Genomic DNA, 26,478 nt, shown 5'->3' on the forward strand with positions numbered 1-26,478 from the left:
ATTCTGTACCAGCCAAGTCCTGATTTCGGTGTACGTAATTTACATAATAATAAAAAGGCAAGTTTATTAACATCAAATCAATCAATTTAATTACTGTTTTCTGGTCACTGAGTAGGGCTGGCAAATTATTCGAATATTAGAATAGCAGTTTACAATTCGAATATCTGGTAACACGGGGCGTGGTCAATGTTTAAATGAGCATAATGTGCGCCACTGTTGCGGGAATATCAAGTTTAAGTGGCCCGTTTCGTAAAATTTGAAACACCAATACAAATTTTGAAGTAACATTACAAAGATTTCTGGGCGAATAACCTATATATACTGATTCGTGACCAATATGCGGCAATGCCGTTAAGTCAATTTTATCAGAATTATTGACGGATACGCAGTGACGATATTTCCGAAATCTCATGTATTTAACCCAAACATTTGATAAAAAAAATACAAACATAAAGAGACAACGAGTCCCAGGACCAGTACCAAAGATATTGTTGACATTTTATTTTACGCTGGCAATAAAGACGATCAAAGCAGACACGTAAGAAAACAATCAGAATGAAATTAATTCGCAAATTTAGGCCCCAAATTCATTCCCATAATTGCGCTCAGCGTCCGTCCTCAATGATCGCACAATGTCTTTCGAGTTCGTCGAACAGAACGCTCAGTTCTGCGAGAATTAAAAAAAAACTGACGTCGATGCCCACCAGGGTGCAAGACTTGACACATACGTAATAATAAGAACCGGCATTTGAATGTAGATAGATGGCGGGAATAATCAAACCAAAATCAGAAACGTACTTAACCCTATATATTAATAAATAACATAGTAAAAACATAAAAAGTCTGCTTACAAACTTTATAGGGCGGGCCACAAAAAACGGTTCGGCGGGCCGCGGGTTGGGCAGCCTTGCTCTACGTCTACATCGGAGTAAGATGGCTTTCCAATGGGTACTGCCTTACACCAGCACGACCAGTCACTGCTCGACAACTAGGATTGGTTTTTCGCGCCTCCCTTTACTCTGGAACGCCATTTTTATATTTTCTCCTATTCAATGTTCGAACCAAGTGTATTTTCAGTTTGGTGAACGAACAACCTTCTGACTGATTTTACTACATTTTTTGATATATACGATTGTTGAATACCTGCAAACTTGCGATCCGGGTCTCGGGAAAGATGTTATGGTGATAAAAAAATTACATCGCATACACGACAGAAATATATATTCTATAAATTTAATGAACTCAAGTTCAATGTTTCCTATTAATCGTCCTAAATTTGACCAAATTGAAATATTTTCACGTGCGGGATCGGGTTGAAAAGTTTTTCTTCTATTGATGGTAAGAGCAACCGCATTTGACAAATATATATATATATATATGTTTAAAGAAACATAAGACTGATTTAGCCAAAATCTAGCACGATATTCATAAGCTGGTTGCGTTTCACTAGGCTCCCGATATAATCAGACTAATGATAATAAAGATTAAATTTATTTCTACTTTTTAGTCAGGTTACTTTTACAATTGAAAAACCCGCTGCTTCCTGGTTTCCATCCAAACATTTTGTCACTATATTTTCACGTAGAAACGATGTCTTCCAGATGCAAAAATGTATACCTTGGTTGGAGATAATTCGTCAACTGTACGATTTTATCAAGCTTGGGGTGAACAAAACATGTAGATCATTATCGGCACTTGATTGATTAAAAGAAAACAAAATATCAGAGACGACGCGGTCAGAAGGAAATTCGAAAAAGTTTTACCCTAGAAATTGATCAGGACACTGATTCGATGTTATATGCGCCTATGAGAGTTTATTTTTGGACCACCAATTAAGCAAAATGCTACTCATGGCTCAGAGAAGAATCGACGTAACGTCAGACAAACAGTTTTAATATCGCCAAGCCCAATAAACCATCGGCATACGAATTAAAAGCAATGTCCAGAAGAGTCATGTAGTCACAGTCCCACCCAATAATAAATATAGCTCTGTAAAGATGAAGAAAAAAGCATGACTCTCAGAAGGAAGGATTCTCAATAGCTTCAGGCTTGACAGTTGGAGCACTATGAATTCTTCACCAACGCATCGGTTAATTGGTGGGGACATTCCTGTGGTGTGTAGGTATGAGCAAGCGGACTTCCTGACATCGCGGAAACTGCTGGTATTTCCCTAATTCTAAAGAGGGAACACGAGAGAAAATTGAAGTTATAGGATAGGATTTGCATGTTTATTTCGGGGGAGAGGAAGGCCGACAACACGGCTTAATCATATGGCGAACCACGACCTCTCGCCAGTCCATGTCGGGTATGGGATTAGCTGGCTAGTTATTTGTTTTCGGAAGCATGAAATTTAAAACAAACACAGTAGAAAGGCAATTTTCAAACTGCCGGTGATGGAGATTTCGTTAATTTCAACCAGTCGAGCTACTAGCTACTATTATAGTATACCCTGAATTTATCGCGTTTTATTCTTACTTAAATAACTTCTCAGTGGTTGTGTGTGTGTGTGGCTGGTGGGTGCATGTGAGCGTGTGTGAAATAACTTAATAATTTTAGGTGAGTAAACACGTACCACTTCCTCTTGGCAAAACCTTCCATCTTATATTTTGTACGTTATAAACCTTATCTAAGGTTTTGTTTGCTCCCCTGATTTCATAATCAGTTTTTATTTATTTGTTTTTATCTGTCAAATGTATTGTTATGCTGATTATGGAGTCGAAATAAACTTATACTTATATACTGTTGTTTAATCACTTTTCAGTTTCCCAGAATATAGACCAATCATTATTTCACTGTAAATTTCCAATATAATTACGATCGAAAAATTGAAAATACAGACTGTTACAGTTTGAAGAAAAACGGCATTTAAACGTTGAAGAGGAGAAGCGATATATATATATATCATGCTTGTGTAGTGGATGAAGTAACCAAGACACTGCTACAGTCTTTGCGAACATGATCAAGATATAATAAATTGAAGTAAATAAAATAATAATAAAAAATCAGACACAACTATCAAAATGCAACAAATGTGTTCTGACGAATGGATAAAATCCCTTCACATTCATTCAATTTGACAAACTTTAAATTTTCTGTCTTTGGCATGTTGTAAGCTGGGATAAAAATAATTAGGTATTTGAAAACCCTTAGCCTGGATGGTAAACGGCAATGTAATAAAACCAAAGAATATGTCTACTTTCTATTGATTGAGGTAACTGTGTTTTACAATGTTTTCAGACCAATAGGCTTTTTAGTTTCCAGGGTTGGTTAGATACATACATAATATTTAATTTACTAGTGAAAATACAACAGTTGCTTCGTGTTTTGTGAATTTCATTTAGAATTTGCATGTACGCCCATGTCCACCAAGTATTCATTGTATAAATCTGCTTGTATAAATCATTTCACCGCACACCAATATTAGCACTTCTCCTTGGGCCGCACAATTTTTCCTTGTGGGCCACATTTTGGCCCACGGGCTGCAGGTTGCACACCACTGGTATAATCAATGAAATGGGCCAAATAATAATGAATTGAATTGCACATTAAATAAAGCATATGAAATTATTCAACAATAAAAATGACAGTAGTTTTTCATATTCAAATTACTTGAAATCAAGGATTTCTTTGCTCACTCATTCTAATTCATTTAAACTTCTTATGTTAGCAAGAACTGGAATTTGGGAGCATTGCTTGCTATATCACGAACAATGTTGATTTTTTCAAGGCGTATGTTACCTCATATTCATCAGTTTTATGCGGAAACTTGAATATATACCAGCAATATAGGAGCTATTTTGAGACACAGAAAATATCAAACCTGAGAACACAGATATAAAACACATTGATACCGCGTTAATAACTAAAAGACAGACAAATCAGATATTTAGATTCTTATAACAGATTTTAAATTGATAATATTCTGATATATTCCTAAAATTAGGAATTTACTGTATTGAAAACAACCAATTTCAAAATATTTGAATACTTGGTGCGTTTTGGACATCCCCGATAACAACACATAAGATAAAGTAGTTGTCAATAAAGAAAAATCAGGAATTATCAGATACTTGTTTGTCAATAACTACAATTAATTGAAAACATTTTTCAAATCTGCAATATCATTAGTGAAAAAGTGTCTTGAAATTTATAATACTGCTCAAATATATTTAAATTAATAATTGCGTCATTTCATTAAGTTCTATTACGATTAAAGATACTTCATATATTCTATCAAAAAAAGATGGCTTCAGCAGTCAGAGTCCGCTGTTTTTGTTGATTAAGGGGTATGTTTTGTATTTTATTGTAAAATTTCTTAGTAGTTGGAAAGTTGAAATTTTGAACCTTTTTGTGAGGGAATGTCTGCACTGGGTTTCGAATTTCAAAACAATACAGTTTGCTAATGTCAAAGTTTTCATAGTCCAACTTTGCTATCTCGACATGCAAGCTGGATTGGAAACTTCATTTAATCTGAAGTCATGGGCTGGATATTTGTATGCTGTGCAATCAGATATAGATTTCCTCCATCCTAACAGATCTGGTACAGGGAAGAGAAAATCGAAGATTATGGATTATTGGAAATGGATAAATCTGAAACCATGGACACCAGCATATAACACATTATACTTCCTATATTTGCTCAATGAGACCTCAGACCCTTGCATGTTAGAGAGAGACAAAAAATTGATAAAAAAAATAATATATAAATGTTATACCCTTAGAATACTGAAACAAAACTTTTTGCCATTCAAATAAAAGTTAATAAAAAAAATTTATCCCGTTCCAAATTATTACAAAAAAAATTACAAGATGCAACAAACCAAGGTATATGCCATGTGAAAGTGATATGAGATCATTACAGAATAGGATAACTTGCAAAACTATTATTTTACTACAAAAAAACAGTTATCTTACGCTTCAATACATGAAAAATTTTGAAACGGTTTCTCAGGAAATGTTGCAACAAATAAATTATATGGGCAGTTTTTTTTCAGAAGCGAGCTTATGGTTTTGCATCACAATGAATTTGAATTAGTTGGATAGAATTGGACACAAGAACTCTATGAAACAACTTGTTTAAGGACATTCCTGTTTTGATTGTCAATATATAAAAACAAAAAAAAATATTTATTAAAAAAAAGTTTTCGAGTTGACAAATTTCACAAATGATTTTTAGTATATCAAAATGCTTCAATTGAATGAAAAAGATTCCGATTTTAACAAAAGTGAAAAAATCTCATTACCACAATATCATATATATATATATTATTCATGATTACTGCACAAAAGAAAATCATATTAGACGCAATATTAAGATTATAAAATACCTAACTAAACATGCTACCCTGTCATCTAATTCTGCCATTAGATTTTATGTTCGTCAACTCAGACTTTGGATCAGGATATAAAGACGACCATGCAACATTTTTGCACAATTTTGGCGAAAGTCTATGTTTTGTGTAGCAGTTGGTTTCCCTTGGAAGAGCCATGGACCATGCACTTCCATCTGATGAAGCGAGGCAAATACTGTCTGCCGTCCAGGCATCCGCTACTACTTCATCAATCCACGACTCGAGATCTTCACCGACATAGGCCGCACGCTCTTCGAGAGAAGCTTCTGCGCCGTAGTCACGTCGTAAATTCAAAGTAGTACGAATCGAGTATAGATTACGCCTAGCGGAATTGAGTTCGTCATCGTTAGTGACACCTCTATTATCGGTAACAAGACTTACATCGTTTACAGCTCCATCGCGATATCGGAGCGGAGCAACAATAAATGACAGTTCCGCAGCTGCTTTTTGAAATTGTCGCTGTGCATAAAAGCGTACTTTCCATTTACCAGGACGCAATGGCTTTTGAAGATTTAATGGAGTGTCTGTGACACCTGCCGTTTTTGCTGGCGTTCTGAAATCGTTATAATCTGCTACAACATTCAGTGGGTCTATGAGGACTACAGTGACTATAAAATCTTCTTTAGAATTCGACCACTTTGCAACCAATCGTGGTTCGCTCAGTGGACCGATAATTCCACCCCAATCCCTCAGAACAAGTTCTTTCACATCCCAATTTGTACCAATAGCAGCCCACTCTAAACGAGAAGCTAGAGTAGAACCACTATCGAGAATTTCTAATGGTTGTTTTCTAGGAACTAATGTTTGCAATGTTACGCTACTCGGTTGCCTAGATTGAGATCTTGGATGTTTTTTATCTTCCTGCATCCAACGTGCATCAAATGTTACAACATAGCCTTTGAACTCTTCCTGATATCGATACATTTCAACCTGAAATTTGCATAAACAAATAGAGATTTTGAAGAAAAGACAATTGGTTCAAACAGATTTCTTCAATAAAAGAAAATCACGGATATAAAAAATCTTACCTTTTACATATTTCAAAGAAAACGAAACTTATGTGCAAAGCTTCCTGGATTAATAAACCTTTTCGGTACAATCATACACAAATTGAAATATAAGTGTTAAATATATTTTCTCCATTTTTGTAGAAGTAATTAAGAAATTTAAGGGTTCCGTCGATATGGGTCACTCTGTATGATTAAAACTAGGAAATAGAAACAAGAATTACCGTTTTAAGTTGAGTAAGTCTCAAGAAACACTCAGTATTTGGAGTATCATCAGTTAGAACGGGGTTAATCTTCGATAATCCAAGCCTCGCGAACGAGTGATAATGAGTCAATAGAGAATCACTTGGTAACGTTTCATCGAGATAATCATAAATGTTTTCCCAGTAAGATCGTATTGACGGTGAACCCGATGGATATTCTCCGTATAATTTGAAATCCAGATGATTGACCTGAATTCAAAAAAATGTGTGATTTCGAAATCATTCGGTAAATTAAAATATTGACGAATAGAAGAAACGCTCAGTGACCGCAAATATAAACCACACATCATTGATTAACACAAATTAAAACTGTTCAATTAATATAAATGTATTATTGGTAAAAAATACCCATAACCGTTTCCAAAGTAACTCTTAATTGAGAAACAATAGAACTCAACAGAAGTAACATCAACATGATAATTTCAATTTCACAGCTGATTGGTCACGATCAGTCACCTGTGACTGATGACATACATCGCTGGTAATGCTAGGCAATTTTAGGAATAGTTGTCAGAAATACCATAAAGAGTTAGCAAAAGCAAAAATAGCGAATTGGTTATCAATCTTCATGTCAGACCTGGACAGGTGAAAAAAAGGCCGAGGTTAAAAAGCCCATCAGACTTTTAACATAGGCTTACTAGTTGTTGCAGGCACAAAAATTCTTATAATATGCGTCGCTCACTTCGCACAATCTAGCTTTGGGCATTGTAACGTCATATGCATAAATTGAACCAAGTATTAGCTTTGCAACGTGAAGAGATCGGGATTGCTCGCTCGTTCCACACCTCTGCTGTAGATAATACAATTAATATATCGAATAAATGTTGTTAAAATACAGCAACTAACCACTTCCTGATTTATGCTTTCCTCAAATTTTCTGGCAAAAAACACAGGTCTTGATGTTTGTAGTCTTGTGAGATCTTGTGGAAAGAAATCGTTTGGAGAACATCCACACCAGTCTACGATATGCTGAAAATCAAGTTATTACTCAGTTCTGACAATTCTGTGCATTTAATGTCAGAACTAACTTCGTTTGGACTATAAGAGTAGCAATTAAAAATAAAACAAACTATCTTCAAATACAGTGTGATGTATACTATGTACAAATTTTAATAGCATAAACATATAGTAAGATTCTTTTTCCATTTGATTATTGAAGTTCAATTCAGTTCAAATCAGAAAAATGAAGTTTCTTCTTTTAGAATTGTGTATTATGAAAAGCATTTGTCAAAAACAGAGTATTTTATTAACATAGATACTGGGAAATAATGAAAGTTTAATAGAAAAATTCACATAACTGAAATTACAATTTTCACCATGAAAAAATAATGAAGGTTTAATAGAAAATTTCACATAACTGAAATTACAATTTTCACCATGATTATCTTGCAAAATAGATGCATTTAAAGCATATGAAATCGAATTTTATTACAAAACAAAATTTGAAATTACGTAATTGCAAATAGTCAGATGTGAACTTTAGTCCACACCAATGAATTGAACAACCACGCTTGATTTGAAACGGGCTACGCCCTTCTCCGATATTAAACATATTACCAAGACGACTATAAAAGTACAAATCACATAAAGGTGTCCACACCCATTTAGTAAACAACCTTTTCTCCTTCTAACCCTTAGGTAGAGAAATACATTGAGGCTACGTACCTTGTATTGACACTTGCAACCTCGAGCTCTGTTCCAATTTGTTACTCTCAAATTATTATCAACGAATGACTCGCATTTGTCACTGTTTTGTGCAAGTGTGTGAAAAAAAGATTCCGCAGGTAGGAGTGTATATTTGTACCTAAAAATTTCAAAAACTATTTCAAACAAATGATAAATGTGGTACGATGGCCTAGCGGTTGGGACGTTGGACTTTACTGTGTTGGAATTATAGGTTATATACCAGGGATGGGAAAGATTTTTAGATCAGGCACCAAAAATTATAAGCCTTGTGCCAAAACTAAATTTAATCACATTCTCAACAAATTCCTTGAACTATTTTTTAACTTAAACATCGAAATTTGGTTTTAATTTGGTTGTGGCGAAGCCAGGCGGGCCAGATTGAATGACCCTACGGGCCGAATTTGGCCAGTGGGACCTGGCTGTAAATAAAATATTCCTGTGACAATTTCATATTTTTGATATGAGTATCTATACAAGTTACAGAAAGTACACAAAATATAAATTAAATTGAATGATTTAGTAGATTTTGAATCAAGACTTTTTATTACTATAATATCGTTCAAAACATTTTTACCAACCAGTGTTTCAAATCTGTCAGGAGTTGATCGTTTCCATTAATAACGTAGTCACAATATTCTCTGTTTAAAGCAACCCAGTCGCTTCCACCATTTAATGTGATTCCTGTGATGGAAATATAGAAAATGCAGAGTATTCAATGTGAAAATGTATATGAATAAGATACATACATTAATATAGGTCATGTAAAAACAAAACAAGAGTTTCAAAAAATTAATTTTGAGATATTTTAGAAATTATTCATGAGTCAATCCAAGCTGCATAATATCAATTTCGAAAAAAATTACAGAGTATTATTTTTTTATTACAGGAATGTAATACATTGTTGCTACGCTGTCAAACCATGTTGAATACATATTTCAAGTATGTAGATAGCTAGATTGTCTTTTGTCTTTTTTTTTTATTATTTTATTAATAGTTCTTGTTGTGCTTCTAGTTATAACTTATCATCCTTAATTTATTTTAACTTACAATATTTATTGCTACTGAATCGGGCAAAAAGATCGTGCATAAGTAGATAGTTCAACTTTTTGAATCTATATGCATTAAAATCATCAATGTTGCTACGGAAGCAAAAAAATGCATATTTTACATTACAAAATCGAAATCGAACAAACCTTTTGGCAATTCCCTTTCTCCCAACCTCCACATATGTGTCTCACATTCTACAAATACTCTGTTGAGACCCTGACAAAAATAACAATAAAGTTTGATAAGTTCATGAATATTTATGAGATAGTTGACCAATTATTAAACTGAAAATTGAACCTTTATTAAATATTAATCTATGAATGATTATAGAAACAATACATGATAAATAAAAACATAGCTTTATTACAATTATTATTATTATTACAATGAACTGCTATTCGATCACTCTCAATGTTTACAGTATTTAAATTTAAGGTTTTCAATTCAAATTAAATTTAAAAACATAAAGGCAAAATTTTAAATTCCCAAATTTATAGAAAAAATATATATAGGGTTTTGATAAACTCATTACAAATTCAATTTTGTTATGAAGTTGAAAATATCTATTAATTAACCAGGTTTATTTTTTTTAATCAGTGTTTATTATTATTTTTTTCTCCATTCAACACTTTTGTATGCCAATCATGCATGAAGCACATCATTCAATCATTTAATAGAGAACTTTGTGAACATTTTATGTTTCGAAGCTTTAAAATTTGAAAACATAAATAATTGGTTCCCATGGTATATAAGCTTTTCATTTATTTTCGCGTACAATCGTAAAGCATATATACAAAAGAGAAAACATTTTTCATGTAATTTCATAGATAGAAGCAGATTCACAACCATGTGAGAATGACGTGGAACAAAATATGCACAATGCCTAATATCGTCATAATCATATAAATATTTGATCATCTTTCTAGATATTATTAAAATCCTATTATAAGCAAGTGTATGTAGCATTGAATTACTGTTGATCACCATTTTATTATTATTCCTATTCTAATCTTCTGTTGCTACCATGCATTATTGATACATGGACTGTAATCTCTATTTGAAGACAATTGGAAACGTTCCAAAAAAATATGGCAAAAGTGAAATGATATCAACTGCACTTAAATCAATCGGTTGGTATATCTTCTTCCCGCAATAACATAGGTTTTTGAAGTATAATGGGATTACTTTAGCAATTTACTTTGAACATTACAAATTTACCATATTTCATGATCGATCTATCATAAAAATCAATTTAATCATTCATATTATATTAAAATGTTTTTCAACAAGCTTTTTAAAATATAATTAGGATATTCTTCTATTTCATCACTCATTTTTTTCGAAAAACAATTTCAGCCAATAAGTAGACCGAAATTCTGTTAGCGATGAGCAACACACCTGTTTTCTTATAAATTTTTCATCATCTCTTCCATGCGACTTCATGAAATTTTTATCTCTGTACTTTGTCATAAAACTGACCTGAAAAAGAATTTTAACAATATTTTTGTTAATTTATTTTATAATACTTTTCTAGAATTAGGAAACCGTGAATTAATAATCACAAAAGTAGTTTACGAAAAACATAAACCGGTAGGTTACAAAAACTGCAAGTAGAAATTGAAAAAAGATTTCGTTTCAGTATTTATATTTTGCTTCTGAATGAGTACGACAGACCATGTTTTAGTAATACAAACAGATAGAATTTTCAAATAAATATTATAGTTTGATTAACTTAGAAATTAAAATTAGGTATTCTTTGGACTAAGTAGAAAACCATAGTTATTATAGTTATTGAGTTTTCAATCATCTATCTACAAGTAGACAACGCCTGCATATTATTTCCGAATATAATAGCCAGGACGGACGTATTGTGACGGAATAGCAAACATCACTCCAGCAATAAGAGAATTGGCAAACATCAAACTACTAAATCAAATGACAATGTCATAAAGAATAGTGGACATGCCCATGGTAAATAAATTTTTATGTTACTTTGACAGTGTTGATGTTGAGTTCACATAACTACAATTGAAACAAGGCAAATTTTTTCACAATAATACTTAACTAACAAACAGACAGTCCGTATAGTAGCGAGAGCTTAACAACCCTGAAGGGTAAATTTACTCCCGGCCCTAGGAACTTATTACAGTTCCTAAAGTTTGGAAATAAGGTTATTCATTATTTTCAGAAATTGAAAAAAAAAAAACTCGCATCCCCATGTTAACAAAAATACTTTCACAAACAAGCTATTTCAGAAAAAATTTACTGGAACCTCAAATATATAAAGTAAAGCAAAATTCAGAAGCGTTGAGAAGCGACAGATTTTTCTTAGTTTGGTAATGATGGCACAAATGAATAATAAACAATTTAACAACAGTTTAAAAGAAAATTATTGTAAAACATTTCAAATATTATTTTTAAAATTTATATTATTTTTAAAATTTAATATGTTTAGCCTAACTCGGATCGTCCAGAAAAGCTTGAAAAACATAGCCGAGTAAAACCAAAATTTATGATGCCAAGATAGGTATGTTACTACCAATCTAACTCAAAATAACCCTTTTTCTTAGTAAAATTGTGATAAAGTTTCTAGTATTATATAATTTATAAAGAATTTTTAACACCAAGTTAATCAGACACCGATATTTCATACCAGCAGTAAAGAGATATAATACACACACAAATAAAACTTACAAATTTATCGTGGGTTTCAACGGGAAAGTCCAGGGCACTCAAGTTCACAAAGAAATCCCATTTGGACCATAAACTCACGACATCTTTCATTGCTCTCAATAACATTTGAAGAAGACTTGATCCACCCCAGATTGTCGCCATTCTCCATGGAGCTACTTGAACGTTGGAATACTTTGTTGCAATTTGTAAAATTTCCCTGAAAGCAAATTAAATGCTATTTGCTACTTTTCAAAATGCCTGTTAAGGTAAAAATTCCCTAATAACCATTTTAACACATTTAGAATTGATCAGACCAGTCTAATGGATCACTTAATGAAAACCATAGTAAACATTATAAATTCTAAAAACATTCTAAATCACCTAAAAAGGATTAACTAGAACTGCTTAAATAACCGGTAAAAAACATTGATTTTACTTTTTTACTAAGCTTATAATGGGATATAGGATTTACATATTTATTCCGGGAGCGAGATAAGTCAATAAAACGACATAATCTTATGGCGAACCACGACCTCTCATCCGGTTACCAGTTCATGTTGGGTATGGGATCAGTAAGCCAGTTATTTGTTTTCAGATGCGTGGACTTGATGGTAAAGGAAGTCGTGATATGCTTACTTTCTGAAAAATGTGCAAAATTAATTACTGACGTCTGTTATGGCAACACAGAATTCTGTTGGTATTGTGATACAATTTACAGTATATGTGAATACAAGTGTGCTTCTCACAGACGGAAGCTTTGAATTGTGCATGCTAATAATATTATTCGTAAATATGAGGTCATCATATTCATGCAACTTGAATTGGTATCAATCAATTGGTATCTATGAGATAATGCTAATGCTGTCTTTTGATCAATTTGTGACCTGGCAATCATCAATAACTATGGTGTCATTTGAGCGAAGATGAGGTTAGATAAAAACTATGTGCATTCCTGTAGGAGAATTCTTATTTACAATGCATAAGCCATTCAGACAACATTTAGAGTCATTCTTATTAATATGACAGTAATTCATAATCAATATTATCCTAAATCTACAGCTTATACAAGAATATGAGCTGTTTCTGGGAAAATTTCACTGCTCATTTGGTTATTTCATTTGGTTAATGAAAAGAGATCAAATAGTAGCCTAGTACATAGAATTTCAAAATACATAAAATACTGAAAGGACGGAATTTTATTTAGTTTGTTTCATCCATAACTTATATATCTGATTGAATATAAACTTTTGCAAACTATGATATTGAAAAAGCAAGAAAGTTACATAAAGCAATTAGTCTGTATCCATAGTGCGATACCAAACAATCAAAATTTCTGACAGTAAAAACCTTTTTTTTTAACTATGAGACTAATGAAAAATGTATTATTTTACAATTATGTCAATTTTTTTTTAGTTGAGCACTCGTCATCGAATCAGGGAATTAAAGTCAGATACAAGAAGTGAAGTATTCCCTAAGGACAATTATAGAACATCCAACAAGTCCATTAACATTTCGCAGCTCAGGAATAAAAGATCACAAATTTAAATTCTCAAAAAAGCATGGACCACGATTAAAGCAAGCTGTTCGGGGAAGATCATATATGGCCATACATATAAATGCGTGACTAGAACAAAACTACCGGTACATTTTCTTATTCTCAATTTTCAACAGGTTCGAATAATAAAATATGTATGAGAAGAGACTGCAATACCTGTGAAGAAAATCCGATCTCTTATCGACGTGAATATAATAAAAATGGTCTTTGTGATATAGAAGTTTGAAGAGACGTTTAAACTGTCGAATGGCCCGACCATGAACAACAAGCATGTAACAAATTCTGACAGGTTTTAAAGATTCATCGTAAGACTGAGGAATTGGAGCTTGTGCAGTATACTTTCCAGGATGTGGACAGTACCTGGAATTTGGAAAAAACTTGATTTTGATTAAAACTAATACAATTGCAAAGATATTTGAAAACATGAAATATTATTACACATTATGATATGATAGTAAATAGTACCTGGGGATGAATACATAATTTGATTTTACTTACATTCAGATCTCAGATGAATACGTTTTACTTAAGAATGAATATTTATAAATAATATACAAGAACATGGAAAACTTATGTTCGAACTGAACTTAGTATGAAACAATTCTTGGTAATTTATCTCAAATGAAATAATTACCCTATTGGCATAAAACAGGAATGTATAATTTTGAGATGTGATATCTCTACTTTTTTTATCTTTTTTTCGGGATAATCTAAAACCAGAAGTAAATTCATATCATAAGGTGTTTGGGCGCTGCAGAAGTATGTGTACCAATATGGAGATAACTAATTTTGTTCGCCTACTTTACATCAAGTTGTGTAAAGGGACTGAAGCCCATGGACGAGGGGTATATTCACTTGGATAACACAGACAGTCACCGAACTCGTAATAGAACTAAAATGAGGAAAAACGGAATATAATTATGGCCTAACCCTAACCCGGTACACGTACTGCGGGAGTACCAGTGTTTGGGTTATAATTGAAGAATACTGTGAAGTTTTCACATGCCCTAGATTTTTAAATATTCAAATATTATGTGGGCGGTTGTTTGTTAATTCCACACCATTATGTTATCATTCATACAAGGCAACAATATGGCAAACTGTTCAACTTCCTCAAAGGATATGGCATTTCACTAAGGTATTCACACCTTTGTATTCTAGCTAGCCGTGAATTTAGTCATTGAAATAAACAAACAGTGGAACGAGTAATATGATAAGGTGTTACACAGGAAAAATTTTCTTTAAGGCCAGGCCTATAGAATCACATTGTGTTTTATCATAAACATGACAATAAATAAACAATATTTATTAATATAATTAATCATGGTGCACCCATTAGCTAAATTCCATTCATGGGAGGTGACTAATATAATATGAAATATTCACATGTATACAAAATTGCTATCTGATGTTTCAATAAAAGTTACAATGTTTAGCATGTTAGAAGACACATGTTTTACATACGTATTGCACAGCTGGACATTCACAGACTGTACACATTTGTGTACGTGCATAAAAACCATAAATATTATTTGACTATTTGCTGATGATGCAACATATATAGAAATAACAATGGAGACAAGTATTATGATTACCAAAAAATAATAAACACCACTGAAATACGGACAGACCTTGGCATTGATTCTGGAAAAAGAGTATTATTCTGAGACATACACGCAGTATCAGCAATTTCCTGTTTACAAGCGTTCGTCTTAGCCCTGGATATGGCGGATAATGCATCCTTATGAGTAACATCACAACTGCAAAATATATAAAACAAGATTTTAATTATTAGATAATAAATCATAAACACAAATTGACACGACTTACGGCTTTCAGATAGAACATTAAGTCAAATATAATCGATTAGGGATGTGGAATACCATCGAAAATGCAATTAGTGACTTGGTCACGTAGTTAACATGGCTAAAAATGTATAAATGATATTACAAATAAAACTACATATATCCAGAAAATAGTATTATAACCAAACAGAAACTTATTATTAAACAGAAAATTATTCCCAAAAAAAATATAATCAGCGAACTTAAATTGCAGAGACAAATTTTAGAAAACTTGAGCTGGAGTGTCATTGACAAAGGCAACATAAATAGCTCAAATTAGTGTTGCAAGAATACTAACGAAGATGCTTCATGTTGCAAAACTTTCATTATAAATAAAGTCCCAACACCTAAAATGTCATTCTTCAAACAACCTAATTAACCAGAGAAAGGCTTCAAATCAATTCGAGTGATCTTGACAGATGACCTATCAAGTACCAACATCCCACATACCAAATTATTTTTTGAAAGACTAAGATAAGACAATTGAACTGTCTTGCCTTCTTGTCAAGATGAAAGAACACAAACATTATATATCAGTTCAATTGGCAAACACAAAAAGGAATATAATGAACTCATCGATGCTAATATACACATGTGGGATGTGGCACAGTGCAAAATCATAAAAACTACCATATATCCCCACATATAAGCCGAGTTTAAACCCCCAAAAACGTTTTCAGACTAAGGGGAGGGCTTATACACGCATAACTCTGATTGCCCTAAAATTCGGCATATATGCACATAACTCTGATCGCAATGAAGCAACCATTTGCTATGATAGGTTAGTATGGCTTGTTACGATCAGCTTATATGCAAATTTGTATAAATTCACTGTTTTAGGGAGTCTACCTCTAAACCTTTAAAAACTCATTATGACATATGAATATGAGGAATAAGTTAACGACAAATGATTCAAACCAATTAAAAATGATGTAAGAAAAATAACCTTGGTTTATACGGTTTCTCGTAAAACACTTTTCCTGTTCTCTTATCGAATGATGACTTTAAATCTGATTCTTCTCCAATGTTTTTCTTATTCATGTTTAGAGAGTTCTGGAGAAAATTATTTTTACTTTATTAATATTGTAACAGGGCAGGAATTTATTAAAGAGAATGAAACGAAAAGCAAGGATTGTCACCGAAAAATTTAGCTGTTTTGTTAATTCTTCAATATGACCATAGGATAATTTTATACTTGCGATAAATCAACAGAGACACAGGATGACTATATAAACTGAATGCATGTAACAATAAACTTTTCATACTTTAACAACATAATCTTCTAATACATCAATATTCTTTGCATCTCTTATAAATCGTTCTCTGATGTTGGGGTCATGAGCATTGAAGCCATCCTCATTATGGTTACGAGCCAATATTGATTTCTCTCCTTTTAACATATCATGTGCCATCTGAAAAAGAATTTGCATCAGAGATTGCAGATGACAAAAAATTTCATGTGTTATATCAATATTTTTGAACCTTCCTCAATTTCTCTATTCTATTTGTTGTAGTGTATGTGAAAACAGTCTTACTCATTTTTAATCATAAATAGTGGTGGCCTAGTGGTTAAAGTGTTATACTCAACTATGATGTCAGCGCAGGTTAAAATCTTGGGTTCAAATCCCATGCCCAGCACCGCACTTGCAATGAATCGTCCGTACTGGAAATATTCCAGTACTTTTAAACTATAGTGCCTCCTTATAAAGCAGTGGCTTCTTGTGCAGAGCCATGTTCAGAGCAAATGGTGTATAATTATGCCATATATAAAATAAGAATATGGCAGAGGCAATGTATATCCATGAGCCATTATGAAGAGTGCTGTGTTCTAAATATAATTATGCAAAAAGCATTATCGTTCAGAATTTTAGGAGAAGGTACGAACCGCATTGCGTCGATCGATTCGTGATTGCTTGAGCTGTCTCATTTTTTCTTCCTCTAAAAGATTTGGTCCAGAATTGAATGCAAAAAACACCTGGATGAATTATTAGTAAATAATTAGTACCGGTATTTTATTTTTCCTTAACCAGACATAATCAGTTTTAACCCTTTCCGTGCGGTGGGCACGTATACATACCAACGACAAAAGTCGCTAGATTGCGGCGGGTACGTTGATGTACCCCACTGTTTTATTTAGCAATCGGTCGCAAACTGTTGGTCTAGTTTTTCCGGGTTTTAGTTTATTGATAAGAAGTCTTCTTCAAGATTAACATAAGCGACTGTAAATCTCGCTTTCGTTTACGACGGGAATTTTATTTGCGGCGGAACGAGGGAGTGTTTTTGAAATTTATGCAAATTTCAGTGTTTTTTGGGTGGTAATAGAAGACATATTATCCCTTCCATCTACCAGAGTATTTTGAGTTAGATCACGAAATTGCTACAGCAATATTATGCTATTGTTTGCCAACCACGAAGCGGTAACAGTAAAGGATTTAGCGAATATTTCTATTTTTTATCACGGTTTGAAGTTTCAACTCCCAAGAAAAAAAAATGCCTTTTTTCTATTCGGTTTGTGACTCAGACCACCACTTTTAAAAAACTTTTTTTTTAATCGCCAATTGCAAGCTCTTTAAATAAGCTTTCCAACGAGCCGTCAGTGGGAAGCAGAGGATCATTAGTTTTTCGTTAGTCAATCGATTAGTTGTGGGGGTACAAATGCATAAAATCGGCGTAGCAAATACGATTATTTAATAAAAAATAAAAATCGCATGGAAAGGGTTAAATGATAATTAGGGTAACGTGGTTTAGATCAGGGGTTCTCAAACGTTGGGGTGCACCCCACAAGGGGTCATAGACAATTTTTTAAGGTGGCATGAAGCTAATTACAAATAAAAATAGTTGTTAGATTTGATTTTGCCCTTATTTGGGATATTTAGATTTTAAAACTTTTCATTTATTTCATTATTTACGTTCAATCCACGTATTTGAAATGTGTTTTTTGAAATGAAAATATACTTTCGCCTTACTATCTGTTATTTGTAGCACATTGTTAACTACAGTAGTTATTTTTGAGGTGGGGGCGCAATCCCAGAAATTTTAAAAGATGGGCGCAACTTAAAAAGTTTGAGAACCACTGGTTTAGATAGTTTGATTTTGTACCATCTATAAATGTGATTAGAAAAAGAAGCTTTTTAAAATATCCTATATAAAAATAATTCGTAGAGCACTCAAGAATTAAATTAGTTTTTAAAATTCAAGTTTTAAGAAGTGTCCATTAAGTAAAGTACCTGAAAGCCTAAAATCCCCAGTAATATGTAAGCAAGTGGCCTCCAGTGCCGACACATCCGGCGTATTTTCCATGCTGTCCTCACGAATCCCATTGTACTGCTTCGATATGTAAAAATATTTATGGAGGCATACTAGTGTTTATGTAAGGAATATAATACATTGGCAATCGCAATATTGCGTGACCTAACGACCGAATGCCAAAGGTTCGAGATTTCCTTTTCTATGTATCCATACCATTTGATAACTTCCTGTAGTAAAATAAATAAACGTATTGCATAAATTATTAGTTGACCACTTCGTAGTATTTCTTAACAAGTGATAAAATTTGGATGTGGAATAATATATGTAGCTGGACCTTGAAATAATTAATGTAGAAACTATTTCTAATACAAGTTTGATCAAAGCAAGACCCTGAGCCCTCAACTAACAGACTAAAATGAAAATAGTCATGACTGAAAAATAGCAGTGTGTAAAAATAGTGGTGCGGTGCATCATGCTGAGCGTTCTGAGGCGTTACAAAGCTGCTCCCTGTACTCCTTGCGGGTCTCATGTAGTTTTGTACCTAACATACCGGTACTTCTAGTGAGCGTAGCATAACAATTTTTTCATGTGTCAATCCTAACCCCCACCTGACTAAGCCATCCAAAAATTACGTCACTACAACGTTACAGTGACGTAATTCAGCCTTTCAAACTATGCGAACTGTCATCCAAGACGCGCAGACGAGCACCCGAAATCCGACAGCTGTTTCTCTCGTTTTCTCGTCTCAACGATCCCCATATTAAAAAGATCGATGACGTTGGTCAGTTATTTATCGTCGACGGCGTTGCCATTTCGGGCGATCGTAAATATGTTTGGCAAGCTCTGTTACGTGATTGTGATGTCGTAGTGACGTAATTTTTGGATGGCGTAGTCAGATGGGAGTTATGATTGACATATCAAAAAATTGTTTTGCTACGCCCACTAGAGCCTAGAGGTACGTTAGGTATGAAACTACACGAGACCCCTCCTTGCCACTGTAGGATTTTCCATGTAATCGCTGGCCGGTTACGGAATCTTCCACTTTGATCAAGTCCATGCATCTGAAACAAATAACTAGCTAACTAATCCCATACTGCCATAGCTGCATAGCCTGATAGCAGACATGGACTGGTAACCCTGTAACTGGACGAGAGGCTGTGGTTCGCTATATCAGTATATGACAGTATGATTGAGTCGTGTTATCTTCTTTCCTATCCCTGTGTCTCCCTGGGACAAATATGTAAATCTAATGCTAGCAAGCAATGCTAATACAGTAAAAGATATTGCACAGGCTGATTTATCCTTAAATTAAAAATATTGAAAAGGTTGCCAACTAATTGACCAATGCTGTATAAGACTATAAATAACGATGCAAGTTCAGATAACTGAACACTGGAATCAGGCAATCACAGAACTTTGTTGAATCAAAATAAAGGAATAATAGTGTGACAATACTGCAATACCGGTACCGGTAGGTACCGGTACGGTCTGACCGTACGGTACGGTACCGGTACGAATTTTCTAAATACAGAAATAACATTTCGGTACCGGTATCTTCTAAAAAAAATACTAACTAGGCTACTTTTCCTAAAAATTAGAAAAGTTATTATCGCTAACAGGCCAGTTACAATTATGTCAGTAGTCAGTACAGGCATGTCAACACAGAGAATTATAACGCTGACTGGCTGAGCCTCCGCTGCACTATAATGCTACCGTAACATCTGAATATGCCGTACCGGTACAGCTGTAGTTACATCAGTACGCTACACACTAGACAGACACCAACTTCCGACCCTCTGTGATGCATCAATGCAATTTTGAAACAATACCGGTACTGTATGGCAGATTGCCAGTATGTACTATCGGACTTCGCTGCTTCCCGTTTATCTCTTTCATCTTCGCAGTGCCAAGTTTATCCGTTCCCTTTCATCAGTCATTGAAGTGTGATCTATTCAGGCAATACCATCGGTATCGCGGTAGCACTTAGTGTCTGACCGGCGCTGCAATCTAATCTGGCAATGCGATTGAATAGCGCGTAAGATAAGTAATCCATCCTACAGATGTGTGGCCAAAATCTGATATGAAGTACGTATCCTATCCTATCCTATGTACTATCGGACTTCGCTGCTTCCCGTTTATCTCTTTCATCTTCGCAGTGCCAAGTTTATCCGTTCCCTTTCATCAGTCATTGAAGTGTGATCTATTCAGGCAATACCATCGGTATCGCGGTAGCACTTAGTGTCTGACCGGCGCTGCAATCTAATCTGGCAATGCGATTGAATAGCGCGTAAGATAAGTAATCCATCCTACAGATGTGTGGCCAAAATCTGATATGAAGTACGTAGATGTCTGTTACCTGCACTTTCAATTGGAAAATTTTTTGACGAATTTGTAACAAGGCACGTAATTCGGGATGTTCCTAATTTGTTCGGTCACTTTAAAGAGCGAGTTTGAATGTTATAAACATTCCAAGAGTGATACACTGCAGACTACATTACATCGTTATTGGTATGAGTATTTGAACCACAATCCGTAGGCCTAATATATATATATATAGGGTTACCATATTTTTGTGACTTCAAATCGGGACGCCTCGAGAGACAATGACCCCTTAGCTGTGATTTTATAACTTCACATTTTCCGATTTTACTACATTCTTACATAAAAAGCTGTCTAAAAATTGATAGGGGACAGAACAATAATGAAAAATCTCTCACAACTAGTTAGATTCTGGAATATGATATTTTGTATAGTAGAGATCATTTAGACTTTGTATTATTCCAAGTGTATATAATTAGAGATGTCACCTAGCATTGTACTTCTGTCATTCAAATTGAAATTCGTTATTACAAATTGTAGGCCTATGTCTATTATATTTTATTTTCATATCTGATCGAACGGGTTCTAGGTATATTAATATATATATTATGTATAGTATATTGCAGCTTATACCCTTCTTTGAGCATACATGTCTTGAGTACTTCCTGTATATATTATACAACTCGTTCGGGCCTACTGTGGTTCTCGGCATCATTTAATAATTTCCTCCTGGTCTTATAATCCATCATTATAGCAGTGGAGTACTACCAACTCAATAGTACATCCTGTTAAAATGTGAAAATTTCCCGCATCTCTAGACTTGTTAAATCATAGTGTCCATCAGTGGCGGCGCGTCAATAGGGCCAACCGGGGCAATGCCCCGGTTGTTTTTTCGGTATAATAAAAAATATTCGAAAAATACCTCAATATCGGTTGCACAGACTGTCTACACTAGCCATATTCTCCCGACATGGTTCATTTTCCGCTCGCAAAGCCTTCGCCGAACGTCGACGGGGCGACGCCGATTTTGCCCCGGTTGCTCATTGTATATCGTATTCTCTCTTTTATCTTCCACTCGCCGCGTTTGTCTCGTTTGTTTTCTGTTTCTTTTACTAAATCATCGGGGCTAGCCCCGAAATTATGACGACACAATGCCGACGTTTCTTACAACAACGTGTTGACATATTCACGCATTCCTTCTCGTTCGTTGGTTGCTTGAAGAGTTGATAGTTTCCTCGCCTTCGTTTTCAAGTGCAGTTTTAAGTAGTCTGTGGCATCTGCAGCTGCCGCAAAACCATGTCGGTATTTCCATACCATGGCCGCTACGGCCAAACTCATGGCAACAGACTTTTTAGCTGCCACAAACCAATGTCGAGCTGCCGTTACCGCGGCAGCAAATTGAAAACCAATGGCAGGTAAAATTTTGCTGCCGTAACCGCGGCAGGTGGGCCGTAAAGACAAGGCTGTCTATTATGGTGACAAATATTGGGTAAGTTGGAACGTTTTTCTTATGGATACAGTTTTGATTGATTTGGGTTTAGGGTTTAAGTAGATATAATTCCACATGATCAATTAAAATCTGGTACATTAATTTGTGAATATACCGTTAATACTGATTACTGAATACTGAATAGCGCTATAAAACCATGGCAAGAGCTGCCGCGGTTCGTTCGTGGCAGGAGCTGCCATGAAGTGGTAAGAACTGCGCCTCTTCGTTTTTGTCGCTTGTTTCGCTATTTGAATCAGTCAGAGACCTTTAGTCCATTTGCTTTCGATTTTCCACATTCCTTTTGAGCTCCTCACTTCTTACCGGCTTCGCATTTCTTAGCCTTAGACCTCATAATGAATAAGGTTGATGCACTACTTCGCACTCCGTTTTCGCAGCTGCCGCTGGAACAAAAATTAGAGGTACAACGTCTTGGGCCTTATCAACCAAAAAATTGTTCACTGGAACAATCCCATGACGGAGGAAAGCGTCGGCGTACATTCTGCGCAGAAACTTGGTATAAAAAACACGAATGGTTGTGTTACAGCGAAGACAAAAATGCACTTTTTTGTTTTTATTGCCTACTTTTTGCTACCGCCCGTGACTCACGTTGGTGTAAATTTGGTTTTAGAGATCTTAAACATCTTTCCGAGCTTGCCAGGGATCATCAATCTTCTATGGAGCATCTGGACAATGCAGTAAAATACCGAACATTCGGAAATGTTAATATTGCAGCACAGTTGGATGAAGGACGCGCGGTTTCTATTCGTCGGCACAACCAAAACGTCGAGAAAAACCGCCATGTTCTCGGTCGATTGATAGATGTTTTGAAGTTCATTGGTTGTCACGAGCTGTCCCTCCGTGGGCACGATGAACGGGCTGGCTCTTCTAATAGAGGGGTATTTTTGGGTATGGTGGAATACACCGCATCCCTAGATACAGTATTGAGAGATCATCCTGATGCCGCAACTGTTTCGAAAGGGACATCTAAGGATATCCAAAATGATTTGCTCGACTCAATGTATAAAATTTATTTACAACATTTGGCTCTGGAAATTGAGAATTGCCAGTTCCTTTCGATTCAGTCTGACGAGACAACTGACATCACGCGCGTTTCCCAACTGGCTGTGATTTTTCGGTTTGTGAAAGATGGTAAACCTACCGAGAGATTTCACAGCTTTGTACCAATCGTTGATCGCACGGCTTGCGGGATATCGGCTGTACTGAAAGAAGTGTTACAGCCTTACAACGCGAAGTCAAAATTGATAGCTCAAACTTATGACGGCGCGGCAGTCATGAGTGGGTTGAAACATGGTGTTCAAGTTTATATAAAAGTAGATTTTCCTCATGCGCATTTTTTACATTGTTATGCACACCAAGTTAACCTCGTTATTAAAAATATGTGTCTTGATACCCCTCTCGTCCGTTTATTTTTTGCAAATGTTTCGGGGTTTTCTTCATTTTTCTCCGTTTCGCCGAAGCGCTCTGACCTCCTTCGCCAGATATGTAGCCGCCGTCTCCCAGCTTGTGCACCAACACGTTAGAACTTCCAATCACGCGTGGTGCAGGGCGTGTCCGAAATTAGGTCTCAATTAGGTTTCAATGGCATTCAGAGCTCTCCGATTTGGGACGAACGCTCTGTGAGGGAGGCGGCAGGTCTAAAGCGTCTGCTAGAAGATGGTGAGTTTTCATTTTTTCTCGCTTTTTTCTCCGCAATATTCTATCACGTGGATGTATTATACGGCGCATTGCAGTCAAGGCTAATGGAAGGCTATCCGGGAAACAATAAAATACGACGACACATGGAGTGCTTCTTTACGCCGCGGGCAAACAACGCAGCGTTTGATTTTGTCTGCAAAGTGTCATTCTGGTGAATCAAATAGGCGATCGTCTGCGCACTGAACACCTTGCCGCGTTCTCTTTTATGAACCCCAAAAATTTTTCAAAATTTGCACGTCAATTTCCCATCCATTTGTTGGCTACTGTCTCCAAATTTTACCCCATGATAAACGTGGGTAAATTGGAAAATGAATTGCAATGTATATACACCAATCAAACTTTTTTGAACATCACATCAACTTGCACGTTATTTCTGTGATGCATGACTTTAATCAGCGCGTTATTGAGCATTTTGCTTCCAAGAAACCGCGGCGTGTTGCATATATGTTCAAGCAGTAGAAGTCTAGCATCATATATATCTATGAGTGAGCGACGCATTTCCTTATCTTTGCATTACCTTTCCTTTCTTCATAGTAACGTTTTAAACCTTATTTTAGGTTTTGTCTGCTTTCCCGAAGTTTCTGTTAATATGTCATTGTATTTATCTGGGTAACTATTGCCTTTCCTTTTGAAAGAGTTTTCAAAATAAACTATGTCTATATTTATTAATCCCTTGACTTGGACCGGTTTTAAAGACACTTTCTTATCGTTAAAAATTGTCGCTTTTGCCGATTGGTTGTTACCGATGGAATGGTTTTTATACTCATAAAATGATGGGAGAACTTACAGCGCTCATCCTGTCCCCGTAGATGGGGGTGACTTGGTCCCGCAGTAGCTTGCCCCGGTTGTCAAAATGACCACGCGCCGCCACTGGTGTCCATTATAAATCAACTATTTACTCAATCACAAAAAAAAAATTATATTTCAATTATTTAACATTGAAATAAATCCTCAAACACACTTGGCAATGTTAAATGCCAGTTGTGTTTAGGCTGAATTGCTCTACATTCGAGACCCTTTGACTTGATATACTAATCTAGTACTATTCCCTAGAAACCATTCTTCTCCTATTCATGTACAACTCGCCAGTGATGCTTTTTATATTCATATTTTGTGATAATGAAATTACGATACTGCATTATATTTTGCTGTTACATCAACTCATACTATTATAATTATTTACATTTTTATTTATCATTCACTTGTCTTCTTATATACTACTTTGACATCCCTCTACAAGCAAAAAAATGTTGATTATTATGCTGAAATAATGCTTGTTAGGTCCTAATAACTATTTTTTCCCCTCCTAACTAGACAAATCAAAGCAGATCATGTTCGTAACATCTTCAATGCGTACCTATGCCATGAAATGAAGCATTTCTGCTAATTCATCACATATGCGTATAAATTATTTAAATTCATTCAGTAACCTTTGGAATCTCTTCAGATTTTGAAATCCCGCTCCACATAAATAAATAAAAATGAATTACTCTAGCATTCCCCTCCCCAATTTTATTCTTCCATTTTGAGAATATAATTTTAAATTCTAGAATATTCCTCCCCAATATTTTAGTCATCTGACACTGTGGATCTTAAACATAATAGCTTAAAGGGGGGGGGGGGGGGGGGAGTTGACTTTGATGACCGTCTGGTCGTATCACTCCCTCCTGTCTATACCAAACTAATTTATTTCTTATTGTTATTTTTATTATTATTACGATGACTGTTAATTTTGGTTGACGAAAAAATAAATCTCTCTCTCTCTCTCGGCTGTCTTTATTTAACATATTGTTATCGAAATTTCATGCGCATATTCTCTGTCCAAATATCGGGTTCAGTTCGAAAAATAGGAAGGAATTGACGTTAACGATACCGGTACAAATAATTCGAATTTAGACTAATTAGTATTGGTTTTACATGCGATACGTCTGCCATCAATGGGAATCAGCGGAAAACGAACGCATTCACCTTCAGCATGTAGGCTAGCGCTGCGCTACACAGAAACAACAGTAACGAGAACATGTTTGTGTATTATGCTGGAAAAGCGGGACTTTTGGCTGACTTATCAGGACGGCGGGACAAAACGCTGAAAAGCGGGACTGTCACGCCTAAAGCGGGACGTATGGTAAGCCTATATATATACAGTATATACCTGTAACTTCATTTGTAATCTTTTGCTCTAGTCTAAACAAATGTATAAAAAAACAAAATTCCTAATCATCGGCTGTCTTGAACGACTCTCATTGCATGCATGTTAACTTTTCTCGTTTCCGCAAGGC

General features: G+C 35.0%; 1 protein-coding gene across 2 annotated transcripts; it reads right to left on the reverse strand.

The window, feature by feature from the left end:
- Window positions 1-2,784: 2,784 nt before the first annotated feature.
- Window positions 2,785-18,902, reverse strand: LOC120340461 (xylosyltransferase-like). Of its 2 annotated transcripts, XM_039408719.2 has the most exons (14): window positions 18,654-18,902; window positions 17,312-17,401; window positions 16,692-16,838; window positions 16,373-16,479; window positions 15,214-15,342; window positions 13,739-13,942; window positions 12,049-12,244; window positions 10,753-10,833; window positions 9,501-9,570; window positions 8,886-8,988; window positions 8,287-8,425; window positions 7,468-7,590; window positions 6,583-6,810; window positions 2,785-6,281 (listed from the first exon to the last, which is right to left on the reverse strand). In XM_039408719.2, exons 1-14 carry the CDS (start codon window positions 18,744-18,746, stop codon window positions 5,349-5,351), a joined length of 2,643 nt encoding a protein of 880 aa, XP_039264653.2. In that variant the 5' UTR covers window positions 18,747-18,902; the 3' UTR covers window positions 2,785-5,348. The 2 variants fall into 2 exon arrangements, with proteins under 2 accessions (XP_039264653.2, XP_077975877.1); XM_078119751.1 differs by lacking the exon at window positions 17,312-17,401.
- Window positions 18,903-26,478: the final 7,576 nt, after the last annotated feature.

Source organism: Styela clava, chromosome 14 (genome assembly GCF_964204865.1).
Source record: "Styela clava chromosome 14, kaStyClav1.hap1.2, whole genome shotgun sequence".
In the NCBI taxonomy this organism is placed as follows: domain Eukaryota; kingdom Metazoa; phylum Chordata; class Ascidiacea; order Stolidobranchia; family Styelidae; genus Styela; species Styela clava.